A 23,491-nucleotide genomic window follows, 5' to 3' on the forward strand; every position below is an offset into this window, starting at 1 on the left:
TCTTACTGTGTTTAATGACAGAGCTTGTTAATGCATTTTTGGTTTAGGTGGGTTTTTTTTCAGGCTGAGTGGCCCTCAAGTTCTGGCCATGGGCAGTAAACTGGTGATGTTTCTAGGCCTAGAAGGGCAGCAGACTTGAACTCTAAGCAATTAAAATTACTATTAATTTGTTAAATCAAGCACACCTTATCGTTCAAGAGCTCATTTTGAATGCTGTTCTTCTGTGCTTATCAATCCCCACCTTCCTACAGAGCAAGCTCAAGTGAGGAATTCCAAGTGGTCATGGAGAGAGTACAGCTGTTGTGCCAGGATGTCACATGTGTAACACCAAGTGGTGTTTGCCAGTGCTCTGCTTGCGCCTCAGCAAGAGCATGGCTGACAGCATTCCCCCTTCCTGGCTGTGTCCTGTGCAGCAGCTTAGGGATGGGGAGCACAACTCCACACACAGCTCCTTTAAAAAATGTTTTATTTTATTAACTTAGCCTGTTGTGGCTTTTCTGTATTCAAACAATATTTTAAAGACAAAACACATGAAAGTTGAACCCTTTCTTAATGGAGAAGGGACGATCCAGTCACTGTTTTGCTCCATTTGACATTGTCCTTGTTCTGAGTATAATGCCCAACCCTTTCTGGTCTGCCTGCAAACACTGCTTTACCACTGCCAGTATAGCAGAAACAGTGCCCCTGGACCAGTCAATAAAGAATAATGTGGCTTTTTAAATTAAACTCCTGTTTGTAATCCAGAAGACTTCTTTGAGTGCAAGTGCTGCTCCTTTATCTTTTTTGGGAAAGCCAAAGCAGCACTATGATCCTTCAAACATCACTGTCTAGACACAGACAGTGAGGCACTACTGCCCAGCCAGGAGAGGGCTCCCACAGGTAAAGTGAATTTAGCAAGTGTTCTGTGGCAGCTGAACACGCCCCTGGCTTTGAGAAAAAAAGTCTTCCCTGGAGGGTTCTGTTGAGTTGTTGCAAAAGCTAAATTTAGTTAGTAACACATTTATATTCCATTGTGCAATATAAGTGGAAATTTATAGTGGAACCAGGGAAAAATTTGAAGAGGAAAATTTGAACACTTGAAGGACTTTAAATTATTGCAACAGTGAGGTATAAAAATGAGTATAACAGCACATTCTTGCACCCATTCAGCCCTCATCTTCGGGCTGGGAAATTGGGCACCGACCAGACTGGTCTATGGTTTTTATCATTAAAAATCCTAACAATTGCACCATCACAGAGAGGGGTTATTCAGACACTGTACTGGATGTGCTGGCCATGTTCTCTGGAGTAGGAAGGATGGCTTCTTTTAAGTCCTGCAGCAGCTCAATCTTGTGATCCAGTCTTTTTCTGTTTTCCAGAAGTTTCTGGATTTTTTCTTCTGTTCCTATTATGAAAAGGGGATAAAAAGCTTTAATTATGAAGGAATAAAAAGATTTTATTATTATACATAAGTATTACTGATATAAAATACATTACATATTCATTAACTCTGCAGAGCTACCACTGCTTGGTTTAACCTACAATAAAGCCTTTCCCTTTCTGCAGCAATGCCTGTAACCCACCACCCTGCACAGCTGGTGTCCTCACAAAGAGCTGAACTCTCTGTCTGCAGAGAGCCTGACTGGTGTGTCAGAGAAAGCACAGAGCAGGAGTCATGTCCTCTGCCATCCCTCTATAACAGAACTAGTTTTGAGATTAAATTTCAAACATCTCAGCATATGTAAAAATCACTAGTTTAGCTACTAATCCCCTGTGTTAACTGGCATATGAGTTTAAAGGTTCTGTTTTCAGAGCCTGTTTGTGTGAGAACTCCCCCAACAATGATTTTAAATCTTTAAAGATACCATCTCTGAATTACACTCCTAAAGCAAATTTACAAGCCTAATGGATTTTAGCCAACAACAAAATTAAACTTAAAACCAGATGGTTTGGACAACTGCATTCAAGAACTTGATTCTCAAAACCACAATTCAATAGCATTTATTCTCCTGCTTCTGGCACAATCATTATTGACAGTATCCTGATGGGATTACCCAAGTTGTTTACCTTATTTGCAAAGCCCTGCTTGACTGCATTTCTGCTTCCCTCTGCTGCTTCCATTTCCCTAATGTTAAAGATTACTGAAGTCAGTGAGAGCTCAGTAAGGAACCTGGCCAGTATTCAGAAGCATTACCACAACCTTACAGGGTTAATTCCAAATTTTCAATGAAGCACCTGCTTTGGTCAGTTAGCAGGACACACAGAGGTGTTGGTGACCTCTGAGCAGCAAGGCTGGTCTGTGAACAACAAACAACTTTCTCAGTGTGTGAGAATGTTGAGAGTTCAGATCCTAGTAAGAAGAAGACATTTTGTACAAACGGAATGTATTTTTCTTCTTTTGGGGGAGAAGATGTTGAAAAATGTCTCCAAAGTTCCAGTGAGGAGAGTGCAGAAACATCTCCAGATGTTTACCCTATGCCATTCAAAATAAAAAAGCCTGAAGTGATTTGAAAAAAAAAAAAAAAAAAAAAGGAAAGGAAAGCACTTTGGCCTTTTGCCTCCCCACTGCTTCTTCCTCTGAGTGAGAAAACACAGCACCTGCTGCCTGTGGGTGGATGTGGAAGGTGATGGACAGGGACACGTTTTTAAATCCGTTACCCAAAGTTGGGCGTGGCTGCTGAAGATGGGCAGCCAGAGCACTGTTGGTGCCTGCTGGGAAATTCTGGTAGTGTCCACTGAAGAGGGACCTGGTGCCCCAGCCTAGCTCTGACTGGAGAGAAGGAGATGCCCCTTCCCTCTGCACTCAGGTGACACATGCCTGAAGAAGTTTGACATGTACAAGTGGAACGAGGGGGAAAAGCCCTCTTAAGAGAGTATCTGGATATGAATTAATGATCAGAAATGAACAAAGCAGCTCAGCTGCTTAGAGCATGGTGCTAATAATGCCAATGGTTATGGGTTCAATCCCCATTATCCCCATACATGCCACTTAAGAGTTGGACTCAGTGATCCTTGCAGGTCCCTTCCAACTCAGAACACTCTGTGATCCTGTTGATTCAGCATTTGGGAGAGTTACAGATGGAACACCCACAGCTCAGTTTCTCTCCTGTCGAAAGGATGTGGCAGAAATAGAAATAGCCCAGAGAAGCTATCAGTGATGGGAATGACTGGCCTACAGAAATGCTTCCACAGGAAAGGAAGACAGGTAAGAGACTGAGAACCTTCCACCTCATAGAGGAAATGAGCTGAAGGGAAAGAAAATGTATTTCTGTAAAATCAGGAATGGCCTGAGGGATGTGGACCTGGAATGACTGCCCCAAGTGCTATGGGGCTCTCAGTGAAGGAACTGCACAACAGTTTTAAAATTAAGTATCATGGCCTTTGTCTCCATAACCTTTATCTGAATTGCAGAATTTGCTGCTACAAACCCCTGAAAACAAATGCTGTCAAGGAGCTCAAAAGCTTCTGACCAGACTGCTGACCAGCACAGAGGAGAGGGAATCTGATGGAGGCATCCTGCCCAAGCAGGATGCACAACAGAACTGAAAACAAAACTAAAAGAAGTCACTTTCCCTTGGAGAAGAGGAAAAGAACCTCCAACCAAGAAATCTGAAACTGCTGCTGAGGCAACAGTATATCCTGTGTGGAAGGTTTAACATGCAGTTGAGTTTGCAGTAAAGCTGCACATTGCAAAAGGAGTGTGGATCCTTGTATATAAAAAGGGGTTTTAAAAAACCCTTTCACCAGTTACAGTTCAGAGTAGCCTTGCTGTGCTGGCATGTAAAGCTTTAGAACAGTATTTGCATGATGATTTAAGAAGTGACAAAAAGATTGAATTTAAAGCATGGCAGATGACCCAAAATCATCAGCCTGAAACACAGAATTTATACCAGTCCTACTTTATGTAGTCCTTGACTTAGTATGTCACCACAAAGCTAGTTAGAGCTTATAAGAGATTATGACAACAGTAACAATAAACAAAAAAAGAAGAAAAAATAGCAGCTGGTGATTTGCTTTCCCCTCTACAGTTTCACTTGTAATTAGCATGGTTTTCATTTCTTTCTCACTGCTTCATTCTAAGAGCTCCTCTTGGATCAGTTGTGGAACCAACCTCATTATTATTGACCTTGAAATAAAAAGGTCTCAGAAAAGAAGATTGTGCGGTACAGGAAGAATTGAGCTGCTTGAGTTGTGGGGATTTGGAGAGGGGACAGCTAGTACCCATGAGAATCACATGGTTGTGTGCAGAGAGGTGCCAATATCAAGAGATTTTCCTGTAAGCTGAGAAGAGGATGAAATAATTGATGCAGCAGTGAAAGAAACAAGTGTGATCCAAGGTTGTGTCACATGAGGAATTTCGAGCAGAGATGTTTTAATGTCCTCAGATGAGGCAGTGGTGGAACCTGTGTCAGACAACTGCAACACTGGACACTCCAACTGCTGAAAAAGGAATTTAAGTGCAAGAACAGGAGACTGAAGGGAGGAGTGGCTTTTTCAGTCAAGTGAAGGAGAAACAGCAAACATCATCTTCACATAACCAAACCTCAACATTAGCTAATTAAAACTCTTTTCACCAGAATAAATTAAAGCAAAAGTTAGAACAGCTGTTGGAGAGGGAAATGGGAAGCATGAGACCTGCCTGTCTGAAAACCACCTTCAGCCTTGTTGCTTCAAACAGCTGAGAATCCAAGCCCCACAGTTTCCTTCCACACCAGTACTCCCAAGTAACTGTTCCTGCCTTTGTTTGCATTTCACTCTGAGCATTCTCATCTTGTTTTTCAAAGCACAATTGCCCCCCGGTCCAGGTGAGTTCTGCTGGCCTTTGGCTGCTGTGTTTCAGTGGAAAGCACTACTCTGACCAGTACTGGTCAGCCAGCAGCAGAGCTGTAACACTGGCAAACTGCTGAAGGGAGGCTGTGGAGAAGGAACCCAAATAAACTGCAGGAGAGCAGAGTTCCCCTAGGGTGGAGACCCTTTGGCCTTCTAAAGCTGTGGAACTGTGAGTGGCTCCCTCCTTCAGGTCAGCCAGCCCCATGTGATATACTGTATTTCTAAAGATTCAGTTAGCCATGGCTTTTATTCAACTGTTTATATAACACTGAGAAAAAAGGTTCCTTGGAATTTTCATTTTAAATTATTGTTCTATCAAAATTCTCATTAGAATAACTTCAATGCCGAATCCCACACCAGCTGCTCCTCTGAGAGCTTTTCTGCACATACCTGAATAAATATTTGTCAATATGTTTTCAAACAGTCCACAGTCAAACAGTGCCATCACTGTCTCTTCATACTCTGGGGAAAGAGATAATTTGATGTAATACTACTGAGTAAAGGTTTACAGAGCCCTACATTAGAAGTACCACAAAAGAGTAATTACTTATTTTCCATTATACTGACTGCTCAAGGTTTTAAGATGTCTTCCTTCTCATATAATCTATATTGAGAAAAAAAGGATCAAGTTGTCAATTCTTTCTTTTTAGTTTCATACAGAAGATTATTCCTTTTTTGTGTTTGCACCACATGAACAGTGCATTTAAAGAAGAGCAATATACTTAAGTCATATTTGACTTCAGTGTGCCAGGACTGTGTGATGGCAGAGCTGACTGCACCAACTCCTCCTGACTCATCAGCTGTGGGGCTGAGCTATCCCCATTTGCTGTTAAGAAATATCCAAGAATTACACCTCAATTTCATACCTGAGGCTTCTGCTGAAGCAAAATACAAAAGACTCACAGAGTTCAACTGACACACCAGCTGCTCATGAAGGAAGACTTTCCAGGTGGGACATTTTACTTTCCATGCATGTGCTTCAGTTACTTTGCATAAAATAGCCTTCTTTATGCAAAGGTATTACTCCTAACTTTGCAAAACTGGGAGGGCAATTGGAGAGGAAAGTTCAAAAGTTTCTTTAACTGTGTTGTGGACAAAGCAACATTAGATTGGAATTCTTTAAAAACAAAGTACCTCATACAAGGTGATAAACCCATAAAAACCTGAAACAGACACTAACAGCTGACAGTACACTTGTAACAAATCATCCAAAGCCTTAAAATGTACATACTTAGGGATTTTCACTCAGAAGAGAGTGCTGATATTAACAGACAGCTGGTACCTCTGTGAAGCTGCAAGAGCAACACGGGCTTATGACCTAAATAAAACCTGGCTCTCTTCAGGACCTCTCTGCTCCCCAGTTCCTGGGAGGAGAGGCTGGACTGAACCTTCCTATGCTTATGTCAGCATGTAAAAGGTGGCTTCAAAAATTCAAGTCAGAAGGTCTCAGTGGAGATGCTGAGTTGGCAGCTCTTATGTAATTTTGAGAAAGAAGTTCCTTGGAACTTTCATTGTAAGTGGTCATTCAAAAGGAGAGGTAATTTTCAACCTCCTGCACAGCTGCAGAAATAAGGACTGAGTTATTTAGCACCATGCTATTCTCAGGAAGGTTGCCCAGGGCCAAGTGCCCAGGATTCAGATCTGCACCTCTACTCTGACAGCAGAGTCCCTGCCATGGGTGCCCCTGAAACATACCTGTTTCTGAAGTGTTGTCATCCATCAGCTTTTCCTGAGCCAGATGAAGTGTGTCCAGCATTTCTTCAAATATGTCATCCAGAAGCCCAGCTTGTTTGCACTTCCTAACAAAGTCTATCTGAACTGTTAAAACACAAAAGCATTCTCATACAGAAGTGATCTGTAAAGTGGGCTTTGCTCCCTCTCTTCTAACTAAAGCTTAAGCCAAACTAAAAACTAAGATTTAAGCCAAAGCCCTTCCACCAGTAACAAATAGTTTTGAAGATCTCTGGCTCCTCCAGCCACCCACACAGCCCTTTTAAGTGGGAACAAAAAAGTAGCCAGGCAAATGTAAGCACTGTGCTGGATGTAAAATTCCTTAAGCTCTAGATTTGGCTTCATTCATCACAAGCAAACAGCTCCACAGCTCTAAATGTTCCATTCCTAAAGCTCATGATACCCCCTAGTGATTTGTCTTGCTTGCAGCTTCACCAATCCTTAGGACTACACCATGGACTAAAGCTAAAGCTAAAGCTTGAAAACAGTGCAATAAATGAATCAGATTTGATAAAAATTGAGGCTACTTTTATTCCAAGTGATCCAGGCAACTAAAGTTTTTTATTACATCCTATTTTATATACTGACTTTGTCAGATTTGGATTGATAGAGAAATAACTATTTTTTCTTTATCGCTGAGCAGCAGCAACTTTTAGTAGATCAATGCAATGGGCTGTTTAAAAGCAAAGAGCCACTGGATGGCTCACTCACCAGTCTCTGTTAAAAACAATGTTACATTTTACTGGAGACATTTGTGAGGAAATGCCTTCTCACTTACACGAGATGCTCTAGGAGTATTCCAGGATTCTTTATCGGTTTCCTGTTCTTTACAGTGGTAATGAAATTCAAAAAAGACCACTAGGCAGCCACTTGCAATACCATGCACATACATTAAGCATATCCACAGTGAGGTGAATAATCACCATCTAGCACATTCCAAACTCCCAAGTGCCAGCAGAATCCCAACAAGCAACTGCAGCAGGAGCTTCAGGGTAACATGAAAACTGCAGGATAGCTCCTGTGATGCATCTCACTGTTGTAACACCATATATATGCAGTGAAAGCCTATATTGTGTTAAGTACCCTGTGTACACCCAGGCTTCCAAAGGCAAGATGTGCTGCCCCCTACTCAGAGCACCTCCTCTGTTAATGCCTTCCAGGGTTCCCATTTCAGATTTAACTGTTCTGATATGGAGGAGGAACGTCAGGCAGAGGCACCCCTGCCTGCAGAAGACAGAGCTGAACACAGCAGCCAGCCAGAGCGGGGCATTCCCATCTGAATCACCAGCTCACATCACAGGCAAGTCTCACCACAGGCATTTGTTTGCTGTACAGTTATCAAAACATTCAAATCAGACTTCTGCTGCCACACCAGAGCACAGAGTGCCACTTGTCTCAGGAGAATCATAAAAATACATTTGCAGCATAGAATTTGCTACCAGCCATCTCCAAGCTCTGCACTTGAACATAACAGATCACAGTACCTCCTAGTTGCTCCATGAAGTTGTTATCAAATGTCCAAAATATCAGAATAAGGCTCCTTAACACTGAAGTTAAAGAGAGCATCCTTTCTTCAGGCCCAAGGCTCTGCAGGGAATTCACCTAACCTTACATGAACACTGTGGCTCTACATTAAGTGTGTTGCTCATATACACTCCCTACATACACTTACAATTTATCCATTATCATAAATCCCACCCCAGGCTCCCAGAGAATAAGTCCTTTGTTCCATCTATCACTGCATTCTTGAGCCACATATCTTCTTCTTGTCTTCCCACTGTCCTTGCTGGAGGAGCAGCATTTGCATGCCTTGTTTCTCTGCTTAAAGTTTCACAGGCACAGTAAAAACTGAATTAACCCTTCTGGTATCCAATGAGTCTCACCTTTATGCCTGTTGTTTTTTCTTTTTAGTATTCTTAAACTGTTTTCTTCTGCTGTCTCTTCTGTACTCTGTAAGAAAATCAAAACAATGCATTTTTACATCATGCTGACATTTACTGCTGTTGTCATTATCATACTTGTGTCTTAGCAGAAAGATAAAAAGCAGTCCACATGTCTGTGAACATAGTCAGCTTCTCTGAGTGGCTAACAATATTCTTCTGCAGACATTCTATTTTGAAAATGGAAGCAAAAACTGCTTCAAAGCAAAAATGCTTTAAGAAAAGCCAAACACCTGGGACACCACCTTCCTTAACCACTGCATTTGCAAATAGCACAGAAGTTAACAAATGCCTACTGGGAACTCCCAAGGCTCTTTCTGAACACTGTCAGAATGGTTTGATATGCAAGTCCTTTGCAGTAGCAGGTGTGGGTCTCCTGATTTAGTACTACTGAAATTTAGAATTACCATTTCTTCTGTGATGGTGGGAGACGTCAACGTACGTCTTCTTTTCTTATTAGCTGCATCTAGGAATCAATAAACAACAAAGTAACAAAAGTCACAACCTCAGACTGACCATCACATATCATTTAAATTCCTTCTTTTCCCAAAAAACTAAGGAAATAAGGCCCTTTGAGTGGCAAGGCAGAAATATGTTTCAGCTTTCCCAAAAACCTGACATTTCAGCAGAATTCACACTGTTTCCATTAAGGAAAATTGCAAGCATCAACCAACCATTAGGAAAAGTGCAAATCATTATAGCATTAGGATATCACTTAACCTTTTCAACTCAGTAGATTTTTAATTGTGGCAGAGTAAACTTATTCCTCCTGGCAGCAACATCACTTCTAGGTGGTAAAAAACAGTTTGGTTTAACAAACAATTCTTACGTATGTTAATACACCCTCAAAACTAAGACTACATAAAGAATTACTTAGGTGTATCAAAGACATACAAATGGCATTAGAGTTTTCATCAACATAAGGACCCTCCCAGAAAACCTCCAGAAGGTTTGACTTGTCAGTTTACTGTTTGACTGACAGTTTACTATTATTGTAATAATTCGACTTGTCAGTTTATTATTATTTATGCTACAAAGTGTTTGTAGTTATGTGGTACAAGATCTCTGAAAAATTCTCTCTGCTTTCACTGCATCCTTTCCATGAGCATGCACCAGACTCTTGCCAACATCACAACTGGCAGCTTTTGGAAACAGCTACAGTATCACAAGCAGAGAGGGATAGCTCTGGCAAGAAGACATGGCAGGAGCAGAGAAAGGCAGAGAAGAGTGCAACCACCCACCAAAACCTGAATGTTTAGCGTACAGTGGGGTTATACTTTCCCTTCCCTGTTTAATTCCAGAACCTCTGGGCAGTACTTAGTAAGGCCCTCCCTGTTAGAAATCATCCTATCAAGAGGAATGAGGAGCCATTGCTGTATACAGAGGCGGTGAAAACAAGTTTGGGCTTTGGGCACTGGTGCTGTACATTTGCATTTCTCATGGGCTGAAAGGAAATTGGTCTCTCACTTCATGCAAACCAAACCTGTAAGGCCAATTTCAGGGCAGTGTGGGAGATACTGCTGTAGGTACAAGTGTTCCTTGCTGTCCAGTGTGGTATTTTTGACACATGATGGGATTTTCTGAGCTCTCCCTGGTATCTGCTGTAAGGATGCCTTATACAAGAGGAACACAGTCTGAAGAGCAGCCCAGCTCCTCCTGCCCTGCACAGTGCTGGCTGCTCTCCTGCATTTGTCAGCCTTTACTCTGTCCACATCCAACTCTTCCAGTTAAACAGAGGTTGGAGCCTGTTTCCAAGTCCAAGCTGCTCTCACATCCTTGCTGCACAGAGCTGCAAGGAGAGTTCTTGGCCCGTAAGGCACCTTTATCTCTTTCCAATCACACAGCAGAGCTCTGACATTCCAGCACAAGAATATTGTATGAACAAGAATAAGGGGATCTTCCTTGATCCCCTATTCTCCAAACTATGAAGCAGGAGACACTGGGCTCAGGGAACCAAGTGTCTTCTACTCAACTCTCCCACTTGCTCCCCCCTTCCCAGGGTAAGCTACCCTCAGGAGGTGAGAGAAGCTCATTCAGGAGGCAGGGTAGACACTGCCAGCAGAATTCATTTACCCCTCAGAAACAGAAGGTCTCTAAATTAAGTGCCACTAGAAGAACTCCTCTAGGAGAAAATTCTCTTCTCAGGGAACATTGCATATGCAGCATTTGAAGACAAAAACCCCATCCAGTTTCTAAAGGGGGCTACAAGAAAGCCAGAAAATGACTTTGTACCAGAGCATGTAGTGACAGGACAAAGGGAGATGGCTTCAGACTGAAAGACAGCAGGCTTAGGTTAGATATAAAGAAATGCCATACTGTGAGGGTATTGACACTCTAGAACAGTTTGTCCAGAGAAGTTATGGATGCCCTGTCTCTGGAAATGTTCAAGGCCAGGCTGGATGGGGCTTTGAGAACCTGGTCGAGTGGAACATGTGCCTGCTCAAGGCAAGCAGGCTGGAACTAGATAGTCTTCAAAGTTCCTTCCAACCCAAATCATTCTGTGATTCAACCCTGTAAGACTTAAGTACTCCTGATGAACAAGGAGTGGTCTAGAGGGCTGGACCTAATGCCTGAATATTATCTGGTACTGGAAACAAAGCAATTCTGGGCCTGTCCAGTACTTGTACAGGAGATCACCTGGCACCCTGGGCAGCCCCAACAGACACCGACAACCATGTGACCACAGAAATCAAAATAATTTTGAAAAGGGAAGAAAGGTCAGGATTCAGAACTATGGGTAAATTAAAAGCGAAACTACTAAGTAAACTAAGAGGATGCATTTGGTGAGTGAACCACAGCAATACCAGATATTGAAAAGACTGTATGTCTGGCTAAAAAGTGAGCCAGGGGGGTTAGGAATTAATTTAGGGTAGAAATGAATTTCAGAGTCGGGACAGCTGTTTTAGATGATGTATGTTGCTTAACCTGCTCAGCTTGTAACTTGCTGTGCTGGCAAAGGCCTGCAAAGATGGAAAAAGGAATGCAGGGATCCTGATAAGAAGAGCTCATTACCCCAAACAAGGTGGAAGGAATGCGAGGCCTGTTGGAGATAAGAGGGGCTCCTCAGACCCTGCAGCTAGCTTCAGAGAGATCCCACATGTGCCCAGTGCAGAATAAATACATATCTACCTTCCAACTTTTACAAGTTGTGGAGTCTTTCTGCAAAGCCCCTGATGAATAAAAGCTTAAATTATAATCACCTAACCCATCTCTTCAGTGTCATCAGGGTGGAGCAAGACTCAGTTCAATTGAGGTCAAATTCAAAGTGAAGGCCAGTCCAGGAGCCACTTCACCGTGAGCAGAGTTCTCTGCATTATGCTAACAATGTCCAGCTTTGGTTGGGATTTCCAAATACCTCTGAATCAGGAAGGGCCAAGACTGCCAAATGAAGCTGCATTTCTGCAGCACAGGAAGCAATCCCTAAACAAGGATTGTACAACCCTTTTGTTACACTTAAAAAGCTCTTGGGATCCTTCAGAATGAAAGGCCCTATTTTAAAAACTACTGCAGTGAATACAGAAGATGCAAATGTCAATGTCTGCATAAACACAGATAAAATCCCAAGGTGACTTATCCTGAAACAGTCTTTTCCTTACTAATCTAGTGCAAACTTGTGTGTGGCTCGCCTGTCTCACATGGGTTTTACAAGCTGCTTGGGCCTACTTGCCCAAAGAAGAGTAAGAATGATTCCATCAAGGATTAGGTCCATTGTGGTTTAAGTCAGTTTTCAAGGAGATTCGGGAAGGATTAAATTTTAACTTCTACCACTTCAAAAAACCTTCCTTTTTGTGCATACATGTGGATCATAACCAAACCACTCTTGCAAGATTAGAAATTCACCACTTGATACGAAGGTGGTAGTATTTATCTTGTTCTTATGAATTACTGATTGTAGGATGCAAACTTTTAAAACAAATGAAATCAATGAAGTCATTAAAGAAACTCACCATAGCGATTGGTCCTATTCCCTGGGTCATGTTTTGGGCAGAACACTCTAAAATTTAAGTTCAATTTCAAGAAGAAGAGAAGAAGTATTAAAAAATATGCAAACTGAGTTATGTTGACCTATTTGAACCTATATTTTCTCCTCTTTCCATCGAACATAAACTGAAAGACAGTTCAAAAAAACCAGGATTTTTGTTCAGCATTACCCACCTCAAAAACCACCTGCTTTAAAGTCCTGTGCATGCACAACCTTGTGTCTGTACTCCTAGAGCCGCAGTGGATTCTCAGCACTGAAGCTCTGAATGATCAGCTCCATCAGCCCCCCTGTCTGGGCCTGCCCACTGCTCAGGCCCCGAGTCAGACACATTTCATGCGTGTGGCCATCACTGGGTCAGAGACACTGAAATGAGATTAACGCTCCCAAGGTGAAACACCACAGTCCTGACACCGCTCCATCACAGCAGCTCTGCCCCACACGGGCCAGGAGCCTCCTCAGACACATCTGCCCAGTGTCACCTTCCATTCCTCAGCCCTGCAGGATGCTGGCAGTGCCACATGGCACCACCATGCACTCACCTGCCTGGAGATCTCTGTGCCCCTCCCTCCCTCTGCCCTGTGCTCATGGAATGGCCCCCAAATCCTGAGTACGAGGGGCAACCCTGTGTGAGATCCAGTAGCTTAAAGCTGCTCAGTCCATTTGTTACTTAAACACTTCAGGAATATGTGAAATGGGAATATTTTCAGTGGTTCTAGGAGAGCAATCTGAATTCCTTGGAAGAGGCAAAATGAAACAAATTTTTTATCTGAAAATATTCCTTATCTTTTGGATAATGTGCAGAGAACATGAACCAACTTTTATAATATGCCTTTCTTACGGAAGCATCCCAAGTAACTTCTTAAGCAAAAATGCCTTGTCAGGAGGCATGGCAATTTTTAAAGGGAACTGCTTTTACTAGGACATTTTCTAATTATTGTCATACTGCCCTTAGTAATGCAGACTGTTGGCTTGATGAGGAACTTCTTTTGCCTGTAATGCATCTTGAAGCAGAACAAATCAGTTTTAGGTATGCCTAACAATGCCATCAGAAAGCTATATACTGGAGACACCTTATTTACATCCCTGAATTTCTAATACTGCCCTTTGGAGAATGTTTTTTATTCTTCCCCTCCCTTTAGTTCTAGTCTTTCACAGTTAAAAACAACCCATCCTAAGCACAAGAACATCTTATAAAGTACAGACAGTATATTTTACTATTCAGGCCACTTTATTTGGAAGCACTCCCCTACTATCATTTTTGCAAGACAGCAGTGCAAATTGTACTGATTTCTCCACCTCTGCTCTTACTGGCCACTTCCACAGCACCATATACTTTCTCTTTTTATTCTGCTCCATTTGTTTTGATGATCAAAACCCATCACCACAACGATGGCAACTCAGAATTTAAAGCCACCAGCTCTGCCTCTCTTGAAGGAATTCTCTCTTTTTGGTATGTTATATTTCACCATGAAAATGTGCAGGGGCTGTCAATCCACATCCACTGTTTTTCAAGTGTACTCTCCAATAATTTCAGCTAGCTACAATTTTTGTGCTTTATTTACACCACTGCTACTGTGCAGAAGTCTTTAGGTTCAAATCCTTGAAAGCTGTCCTACTATCCTTCTCTAATCTAATCCTTCCCCAACTCCTCAATACAGGTTGCTATAGCCTGGTTTCCTAGGCTATCAGTGCTGCACAGACACTTAAAGCATTTTTAAGGGTCCCTCTTCCAAACCTCCAAGGTCACCAGCTCCAAAATGCCACCAAACTAAACTGTATATGCAAGCACTTCTTTACCAGTTTGTATCTAGACTGCTGTCAGTCCCACTTGTTTTTCAACATCTTGAGTTCAGTCTTCTTGAGCCTGAGTTATCCTTTCTAAAGCTATAAGATGAAAGCCATTTATGCTGTGATCATAGAAAGTTTCTATCTTCCCAGTTACACTCTTTCATGAGCTTTGCAGATTGACGAAGATTCTACAGCTCCCATCCTCCCTGCACAGCTGGGCTTACAGCCTTGCACAGATGCATTCATTTTAGACAGAGTGTGCTGTGAACCAGCCAGGAGTGCGAGTCTCTTGACACAAAAGGACCCATCTTCCACCACTACCAAGGACTGCACTAGTCCACCCCTTTCTGAAACAAGTAGTGATTAGATGATCCCCAAATCAATCTAAGTCTAACATGACCTGTGACCTCTCTGGCCTTGCACAGAAATCAGCATCAGGGCTTTTATGCACCTCAGACTTTACTATAACTTCAGCATTTCAAAAGGTCCCTGAAGCCCCAATTTTTCAACCCCTTAATCTGCATCCTCCAAACAATTGCTTTCATCTGTGAATGGCAATGCAGGCAGCCCAAAGGCAGTGGACACCAGGACTAGCATGATCAGGACAGAAAATTTACTTAGAATGCATTCAATCATGTTATTGCTAGCAACATACTTGACATACAAGGGCTTTGGTGGGAATCAAAGTTCTTTGCTAGCATGGGGTGGGAAAACAACCCAAATTTGACTAATGTGAGCAGACCTAGAAGTGCTATAACCTGCTTTGTGCTCAGACCACGTTTACTGGAGCTTCTGAACCAACAAAAAATTTAGAATTTGAGTGACATTAATAAAAGTTTTGGTTCTTGAAGACTGGCTAGAGAGTCACAAAAGACTGACTTTCTCAGTTTTTTCCTTGTTATCTTTCAGTGATGTTACAGGCTCAAGCACCGAACAGATTCCCTCCCACTGCAGTAAAGTTTTCCTGTGAAATGAGAACGCTTCTCCCACAGTTTGCAAACAGAGGATCGCTTTAGGAGAGGGGAACTTACTTCCTTGCCTAAAAGCCCTTTAAGCCCCACCCAATGAAGTCCCCCTTGCTGACCCCCCGAGGCTGGCAGTGGCAGTGGGAGGACACTGGGTGAGGTACCTGTAGACGCCGTTGACCTCGTCGGTCTCCACGGCGGCATCGTCGCAGAGGGCGCAGAAGAAGTGGTAGCTCCTGCGGCACGCGCGCTCCTCGCAGCCCACCGTGGCCCCCTTCTTGCGGCAGAAGTTGCACACCTGCAACGGGAGAGGGTTCGCCACGTAAATGCCACAGGCAGCTACTCCAAATCCTGCCAGAGAGGGCAAATGATGTTCTCTGTGGGAAAATCCAGTATTCCATTGCAAGTCACCTCTGTGTAATTCATCAGGCAAATTCACTCCTGCAAACGCCTACCTTGGTCATTACTGCAGCCACCTTTTTGCTATTTTACCTCTAATTCATACTGATCAATTTGTAAAATGAGGCAAAGAGCCATGTGAGGGCACTAGCAACTTTCCCAAGTTATTTCAACATTAACTCGTGTTAATGTTTGTATTTATGTTTCCTAGGCTAACTTCGTAATAAAAAGAGTTTCCACCCAGGACACTGGGGAGGAGGGCAGCTGAAGACAAAGGCAATTAAAAAAACCCTCCTTTAATCAATCATATTTCTGCTAAACTCAGAATGTGTTCCCCTTTACAACTGTGGATTGCATTCTTTTGTTTCAGGCACTGGCTTAGTTCTACACCAAAGTCTCAGGAAACTTCAACTAAGGACACAAAAGGCCAGGAAAAAACCCACCTGCATTTTAATACAGAATGAACTAAATTCCACCAAACCAAATGTTAAATCAATGACTCCAATGCTAAACCTGCAATTTCCCTAATCTTACTAGATCAGAAGGACCAGCTACTTGAATGGGTTTTTTTAAAGCACAGAACAGGCTAGACAACCTTCAACACTATGAGACAGGACTAACTGCAGACTCAGAAACATCTCCTTACCAGCCGCTTTCCTCTCCTGAGCTCCTTTAACACTGATGACACATCAAACCTTATTTCCAGATTTTCTGGGTTCTGATCTTCAGATTCCACAAATCCTGAGGAAAATAACTAAAGACAAAAGAGACAGTTATAAGAAATAAGAATGACTCAGTCATCAGTGCTGAAGAGAAACAAGGAATACATCTTTTCTTCTTGCACTTGCCCTACCTAAGAAGGCTGATTTTTCTGTGTGTTAACAAAAGGTTTCACCTACACTGAACAAGGAGCTAAGCTTAAGCATTTCTGCAATCAAAAGAAGTTCCCCCTTCCACACAGGAGATTTCACAAACCTGAAGGCAAACTAAGAAAAGATAATAAGGTGAGAAAGTTAACTTATTAAAAATATGATCAAAGAAAATGTGAAATTCCAGGGTGCCCAGAGTAAGGATGAGATCTTCAGGCAAGAGACCTCCACACCTTGGACATCTTATTATTTGCTCAGCTGTTCAGGCCTACACCTGGATGCAACATTTCTCTGTAATAAGATTTCCATACAGCCCAATGCTGACAACAGCTGACTGCAGGAAAAAAACAGAAGCATTGTACATATCCTGGGAGAAACTCACTAAAAATGCATACATGCACACTCAGGCCATTTTAATTCCCATAGAACTGCTGAGCCATGACAGTGAGTGAGGAAGGGGAAGTTCTTGGCAAATATTTCCTAAGCATTACATGCAGCTAATTCCAAACAAAAGGGAGCTACCCTTTCATCAACTACCAGGCGCAGTCTGTCTGCTCAGAGGGTGATAACTGACTGCAAAAAAACCCAACAGCACAAACAAGCCTAAGGCAGAGAAATGAGTAAAGTTGCTGGGAGGAGAAAGAAAGCAGAAAAAAGAAAAAACAGAGAGAGGGAGAGAGAGAGAAGTTTTAACACTGGAGAAACATTAAAGCCATAATAAAACCTGTTTCAAACAAAACATTCAAGTGCGGTAAAACAACGCTGTTGTGAAACATTCTGATAAAAAATAACCAGCCAAAAAAGATATCAGAAAAGTAAAGATGCAGACATAACAATTGTGAGAATAAGAATGCTGGGACAGTGACAGCCAGAAAGCTGCTCTAGCAGCAATCTCTGGCACTAAACTGCCCTCAGCTATATTCTCCCTCTGCTGAAGGGAGAATACAGCAGCTGTAATTGATTCTGCACTCCAAGAACCAGCTCCACCAACATTCCAGAATAAAGGGAAGGCAAGAAGAGTAGGAGGATTGCAACACATTTAAGAGCTTCAGAGATATTTTTATATCATCAACTTCTGATATTTTTATTCCTTATTTTTAAATTAGTGACACACTGGAAAGTTTTTTAATCTTTAAGTGATATGGATATTTTCCTGCAAAGTTTTAAGTATACAACTTTGTGTGGTCTGAGAATCCTCATCCAAGAGGATGAGTCTCAACAGTGCCTCGAGAAGACCTATTCCTGTTGCTAGACCATATGTGGTCTTTGTGGTGTTTTCATGTGTGTCTGGGACCACTGCTCAGCAACAGACACATGAAAACACCACGAATCAACAGCACCAGCTGTGCAGACACATCCTCTCCCGCTCCAAAATCCTGGCCAAGCCCTGTTGCTCTTTAAGCTTTTCATAATATAAACTTGCTGGTTTGAGTAACCAGCCTTTCAATCCAGACATCATTGCAAAACCAAAAACAGATAAGCAATGGAAACTTTCCCCCTATCCCTTCAGTACTGACCAGCTAAAGGCACTCACCAGACAATCCTGATGAGCTGCAATATTTCTCTCTGTGGCGATATACATCACAGAGCCAGCCTCCCCTTCTGAACAAAATGCACATGTCGTTCTCACCATCTTCGCCATTATCCAGAAAGCACCTAGAGCGGGAAAACTGGGACAAAACACAAAGCAATTGAACAACTTCCATAGGCCAAGCAGGACAGAGCCTGACAACACCTGCCCTTGAACTGCTCCTTCACCTACATCCCCTGACCCTGGTGCTTTGCTCCTCCAGTAACAACTACCAGTAGAACAGCAAAAGCCTGCACCTGGCACAGCAGTGGGATGGAAACCAGATCCCAGGAGCTCCAGCAATTAGAGCGGGAGAAAGAGTGGTTTATCTCCTCTTGGAAAGTCACTAACAAGTCATAAGGGTTAATACAAGAGTTTCCAAGCTTGCTTGAAATATCTGCTCCAAAAACAGATCCAAGAGCAGCCTGGCAAGTCATGCTCTCAGGTGTGAAACTCCTTTTATTTGGAGGAGGGCAATCACTCATAGTGTTTTCTTAACCTACTGCTGCCATGTGTGGGTCTGCGAGTCAACAAAGGACAGAAAAACAGCTGCCCCCAAGCTTCAACAGTGCCTTCCAGGAGCTCACAGAAAACAAGGAAGAAATACTAATTTATTGCTGTAAGAAGGATGTAGCAAAGTAGTGTGGAGAGGTCTACAAGTAAATTGGGGCACAAAAAAAAAAATCTTAAGTGAGAGATTCAAACATTCTCCCTCAAAAGGGTGAAATGCTAACAGGAGTGACAGAATTTTCCCTGAGCCCTGGGAATTTTCCTAGGGACACTTGTTATCTTTTCTTGGCCATATACACTTAAGTCTTAATTGTTCTTCACATAGCCTTTCTCCAGCAGCTGCAACATTCTGAGGCCACCTACATACTTCACAAAAGCAGTCTAAGTGTTTCTGGACAAGCCTTTACACACATCCCCCACCAGCAGGTTAGAGCATCACCCCATAACATTTGTAGCAGAAATTTTACTTTGTGCTTTTTGTGCAAGTCCACCACAGAAATCTTCAACAACTTCCCACTCCTACTAGGTGTGATACTCCAAACTATCCTCTGCTGGAGACGTCACCTCTGACAGCACAAACTCCTGTATGACAAGGGGGAAGAAAAATCTGTGTTTACTTTCAAGAAACAGGAAGATCTGAAGTTAAATTATTCTAGTGAGAGGTAGTAAGGCCCAAGCACAAAACAGGCAGGAAATGTCATAGTCCAACAAATTCTGCAACTTTTTTCCAAGTTTCAACAGACAAACTGTTTTCATTAGCTCCCATTCCCCTTGCATAAAACAGACTGGGTAGCCCCAAGTGAAAGCACCACCAGACTAGAAGAGCATTTTTTATGTTTTTTCCCCTTTGGCTCACACTTCTGACAATTTACTTGTAATCACAAGTCACTTTGCCTTTGCACACAGCTGGAGTTTTTTTCCCTCTTTCCTTCTATGTCTTGTAAGCAAGGCAGGGTAGAAACTGATTTCCAATACCCATCTATACACTGACCATCATATCAGTTTCAGAACCTGAGCAATCAATAAATACAATAGAAACAAACAGAAATACAAGGACATATTAGAACTAGAATAGAACAGAAAGAAATTCAAAAGAAGAATGAGCTAGAGTTTGAATGGCCTAGAATACAGGAAAAGCTCTCTGCAGCAAACCAATACCTGGATTCAATACAGACACATAGTGCCTGCTCAGGCCCAGTCAGAGGATCCAGCTCTAGGAATTTTTTAAGGAAGGGGCTAAACGTGGACTCTACAGTCCCTGGTGTTCTTACAGGCTCCAGAGAAATCCTGGTGCTGATGGAGGACAGAAGACACTTGATCATGGTCAGCCTTGGGCTTACTCCAGCACCTTTCTAGGAATCCTGAAGCAGTGGAAATCCAGCTCTTGGCCATTCCTCTGTGCAGAAGCAGCCAGCCTGCACCTACAGCCCTGTTTAGCCCTGTATCCTGTCCCTCTGTGATGGGTTGGCCCTGGCTGGATGCCAGGAACTCCCCTGAGCCATGCTATCACTCCCCTCCACAACTGGATGGGGAGAGAAAATATAACAAAGGGTTCATGGGCTAAGGACAGGGAGAGATCCCTCACCAAATGCCATCACAGGCAAAGCAGACTCAGCTTGGGGATAATTAACTAAATTTATTACTAACAAAATCAGAGCAGGATAATAACAAGTAAAATAGATTTTAAAACCACCTTGCCCTGACCCCTCCTTTCTTTCCAGACTCTACCTCCTTCCCCCAAGAGGCACAGGGAGATGGAGAATGGGGGTTATGGTCAGTCCATCACTCATTGCTCCTGCCACACTCAAGGAGAGTCCTTCCCCTGCTCCAGTGTGGGGTCCCTCTCAATGGAGACAGTCCTCCACAAACACCTCCGTGAGTCCATCCCATGAACAACAGCTCTCCATGAACTGCTCCAACACAGGTCACTCTCCCATGGGGTGAAGTCCTTCAGGCACAGCCTGCTCCAGTGCTGCTCCCCGCAAGGGTCACAAGTTCTACCAGGACCCTGCTCCAGCATGGGCCTCCCATGGGGTCAGAGCCTCTCTCAGGCACCCACCTCCTCCCAGGCTGTGCATGGATCTCTGAATCCCCATGGACCTCCCTGGGCTGCAGGGGCCATCCTGCATCACCATGGTCTGCACCAGGGGCTGCAGGGGAATCTCAGCTCTGGCACCTGAGGCACTCCTGCCCCTCCTTCTCCACTGATCCTGGTGTCTGCAGAGTTGCTCCTTTCACATATTCCCACTCCATTCCTCTCTGCCCACAATTATATCTGCCCAGTAACTTTTTTTCTTTCCTTCTTAAATATGTTACCACAGAGGTGTTACTATCATTCCTGCTGGGCTCAGCCTTGGGAGCAGAGGGTCAGTCCTGGAGCTGAGTGGCATTGGCTCTGCTGCACACGGGGGAAGTTTCCAGCAGCTTCTCACAGAAGGCACCCCTGTAGCCCTCCTGCTACCCAAACCTGGCTGTGCAAACCCAACAAACCCCCACAGGAGCCCGTGCTCTTCCTGAGCTTTTTGCTACAGTACTACCAGGAAGAGGACATGGAGCTAAACGGGGCAATGGAGCTGGCTGGCTGCTCCTACACAAGAAGGGAGAGGCTAAGGGCAGGTTTCCAGTTTCACAGTTTAGTTACATTTCATCTGAGCAACGCCCTTCTTTTGGAGAGCTTAAGCCTGCCACTCAGGGATTCCAGTTGAAGCACTTGGATCTGTCTGAAAAGGCAAGAAATCCTTGCTCCTCGCCCCACTCTTTCAGTAGCACTCATGACAGCATTGCTCTGTTACTATTTCTCCTGCTGTATCTTTTTAAAGCCAAGGAATCTGAAACTATTTAGTTCTTTTCTGTACAGAAGCCTGTCTGCAGTTTTTTCCACCTCTGTCACTCCTATACTCTTCTGGCTACACTCAAAGAGGAGCACACCACCTCCAAAAGGATGGGCTACCATTTACACTACAAAGCCACAATATCACTCCGTATTTTTCCTTCTTTCCTTAACAATTCTCACTATTTCAATCACATTTTAGCCTGCTTCTGAGCACAGAGCTGACACTTCCAAAGAACTACTGTTGGAAGCATAAAGCAGTGAAAAAACCACGAAGCTCAACAAGCAAGGGGGCCCACGGTGATCAGAGCAGACAAAACTGGGTGGAGGGCTGGTGGTTTGTACTGCCACGGGTCTGGAGAGGAATGTGAGGCAGTGTGGGAGACGTGTGGCCTTGTTCTTTCCCTTGCTTACCAGGAAATGTTCTGCACCAAACTGCACCTCCAGGGTATTCTGTGCAATGTGACCACAAACAATGGAAGGTACAAAAGTACCCTGATTTGTACCTAACTGGAAGGGGAGAATTCAAGACAGAAATCATAGGGACAGATCCATGGGTTTGTCCTCCTGTCCCCACAGAAGGGACACCTTTCAGTGAGAGTCACATACTTGTCAGTTGGTTGGGTTAAGTTAGGTAGGGAAAGACCTCTGAGATCATCAAGTCCAAACAATGACCCAACACCCTCCTGTCAACCCCAAACCAGTATCACAGTTCCCCAGATCTCCTTAAGTAGCATCAGATTAAGTAGGGAGGGCATCAGTGTTATGGTTGTTTCTCTGCCACATCCATCATCTTCCACTTATCAACGCTGGATTTTCACCTGCTGTTTTATAGTTAATCCCTTGCTGTCCCTAAATCCTTCTGCAACCGTTTGTTTCCACTGTTACCACTACAGGGAACCCAGGGGGCCCAATTCAGCTGCAAGATTTGGGGGGCTCCTGCTGCCCTCCGCTCATGACAGGACAAACGACACTGCAAAACAGAAGGCAGAGCAGCAGCTGAGAGAACAGTCACACCTGGACACTCCTCCTGTGCCATCTCCTAGAAGGAGAGCTGCTGGTTTCGCTTCTTCATTTTTTCACAACAGTGACTAAAGGGAAGGAAACAGGAAAGGAAACAGAAAGTAAAAAGGGAGAAGAACAGTGCCGGCAAGAGTCCAGGGCTTATAACACTTTCAAATTCAGCAATCCTGCTGAAACATTACCAATTTGTCTAAGTATTTGCTCTCCAGACCCAGTTCTGAAAGCATTCTTGTATGTAAATACCCATATTTTACACAGGAGGAGGCAAAGACACAGAATCTCTTAGTATAGGGGAGTAAGGAAAAGAACCCAAGTCCCCTGAATTCCGGCGCGCTATTGAAATCCACTGCCCCAGCTCCTGCTCTGCTCTCCTCTTCCTTCCAGCGCAGTGCAGGATTGGATCTACGGGAGCAGGAAGAAAGAAAGAAAGGAATCACACCCCCGTTACCCCACACTCACTGTCCCTCATTTGTGCTTTGTGGGGAAAGAAGCACGGCTGGAGATTCCACAGCTAAACACGACCAACACTCATCTCCCCATTCTCCCCGTCAGTACAGAACAAACACACCCAGATTTCGCAAGAAAGAAGAAGGAACAAACAAAGCTGTCTTTCTGATCACCTCTCACTTGAGACCATCTCGTTCCAGCCCCCTGCCACGGGCAGGGCACCTTTCGCTGGACTGGGCTGCTCAGAGCCTCATCCAGCCCGGCCTTGAACACCGCCAGAGACCAGATTACCACAGCTTTTCTGGGGAACCCGTGCCGGTGCCTCACCACTCTCACCCACCAAAGAACTTCTTCCCGGTACCTCCCGGGCCCCCCGGGGCCGCCCTCACGGAGCTCCCGGTGCCGCCTCACGGCGCCCCCGCCCAGCCCGAGCCCCGGCAGGGTCCACTCGCTGGCACTGCGGGGAGAGCGGGGCTGCGGGACCGCCGCTGAGGAGGTTCCGCGCTCCCCCCGCCCGCGGTAGCACTTACCACCCGCTCGCGGCCCGACTCGCGCAAGCCGTCACAGCCACCACCACCGCCCCTTCCCCCGCCCTCAACTCTCCCGCGCGGAAGTGAGCGCGTCCGGC

At 44.0% G+C, this 23,491-nt stretch overlaps 1 protein-coding gene across 5 annotated transcripts; it reads right to left on the reverse strand.

Annotated features, from left to right (window-relative positions):
* Positions 1–449: 449 nt before the first annotated feature.
* PHF11 (PHD finger protein 11) lies at positions 450–23,491 on the reverse strand. Of its 5 annotated transcripts, XM_066544978.1 has the most exons (12): positions 23,394–23,445; positions 22,411–22,484; positions 19,031–19,145; positions 18,018–18,153; positions 16,261–16,368; positions 15,380–15,513; positions 12,428–12,474; positions 8,888–8,946; positions 8,424–8,490; positions 6,505–6,627; positions 5,200–5,271; positions 450–1,384 (listed from the first exon to the last, which is right to left on the reverse strand). In XM_066544978.1, exons 4-12 carry the CDS (start codon positions 18,123–18,125, stop codon positions 1,245–1,247), a joined length of 858 nt encoding a protein of 285 aa, XP_066401075.1. In that variant the 5' UTR covers positions 18,126–18,153; positions 19,031–19,145; positions 22,411–22,484; positions 23,394–23,445; the 3' UTR covers positions 450–1,244. The 5 variants fall into 5 exon arrangements, with proteins under 5 accessions (XP_066401075.1, XP_066401074.1, XP_066401076.1 ...); XM_066544977.1 differs by lacking the exon at positions 22,411–22,484 and having other exon boundaries at positions 23,394–23,491; XM_066544979.1 differs by lacking the exons at positions 22,411–22,484; positions 23,394–23,445 and adding an exon at positions 23,204–23,303.

This window comes from Molothrus aeneus, chromosome 2, assembly GCF_037042795.1.
Source record: "Molothrus aeneus isolate 106 chromosome 2, BPBGC_Maene_1.0, whole genome shotgun sequence".
In the NCBI taxonomy this organism is placed as follows: Eukaryota; Metazoa; Chordata; class Aves; order Passeriformes; family Icteridae; genus Molothrus; species Molothrus aeneus.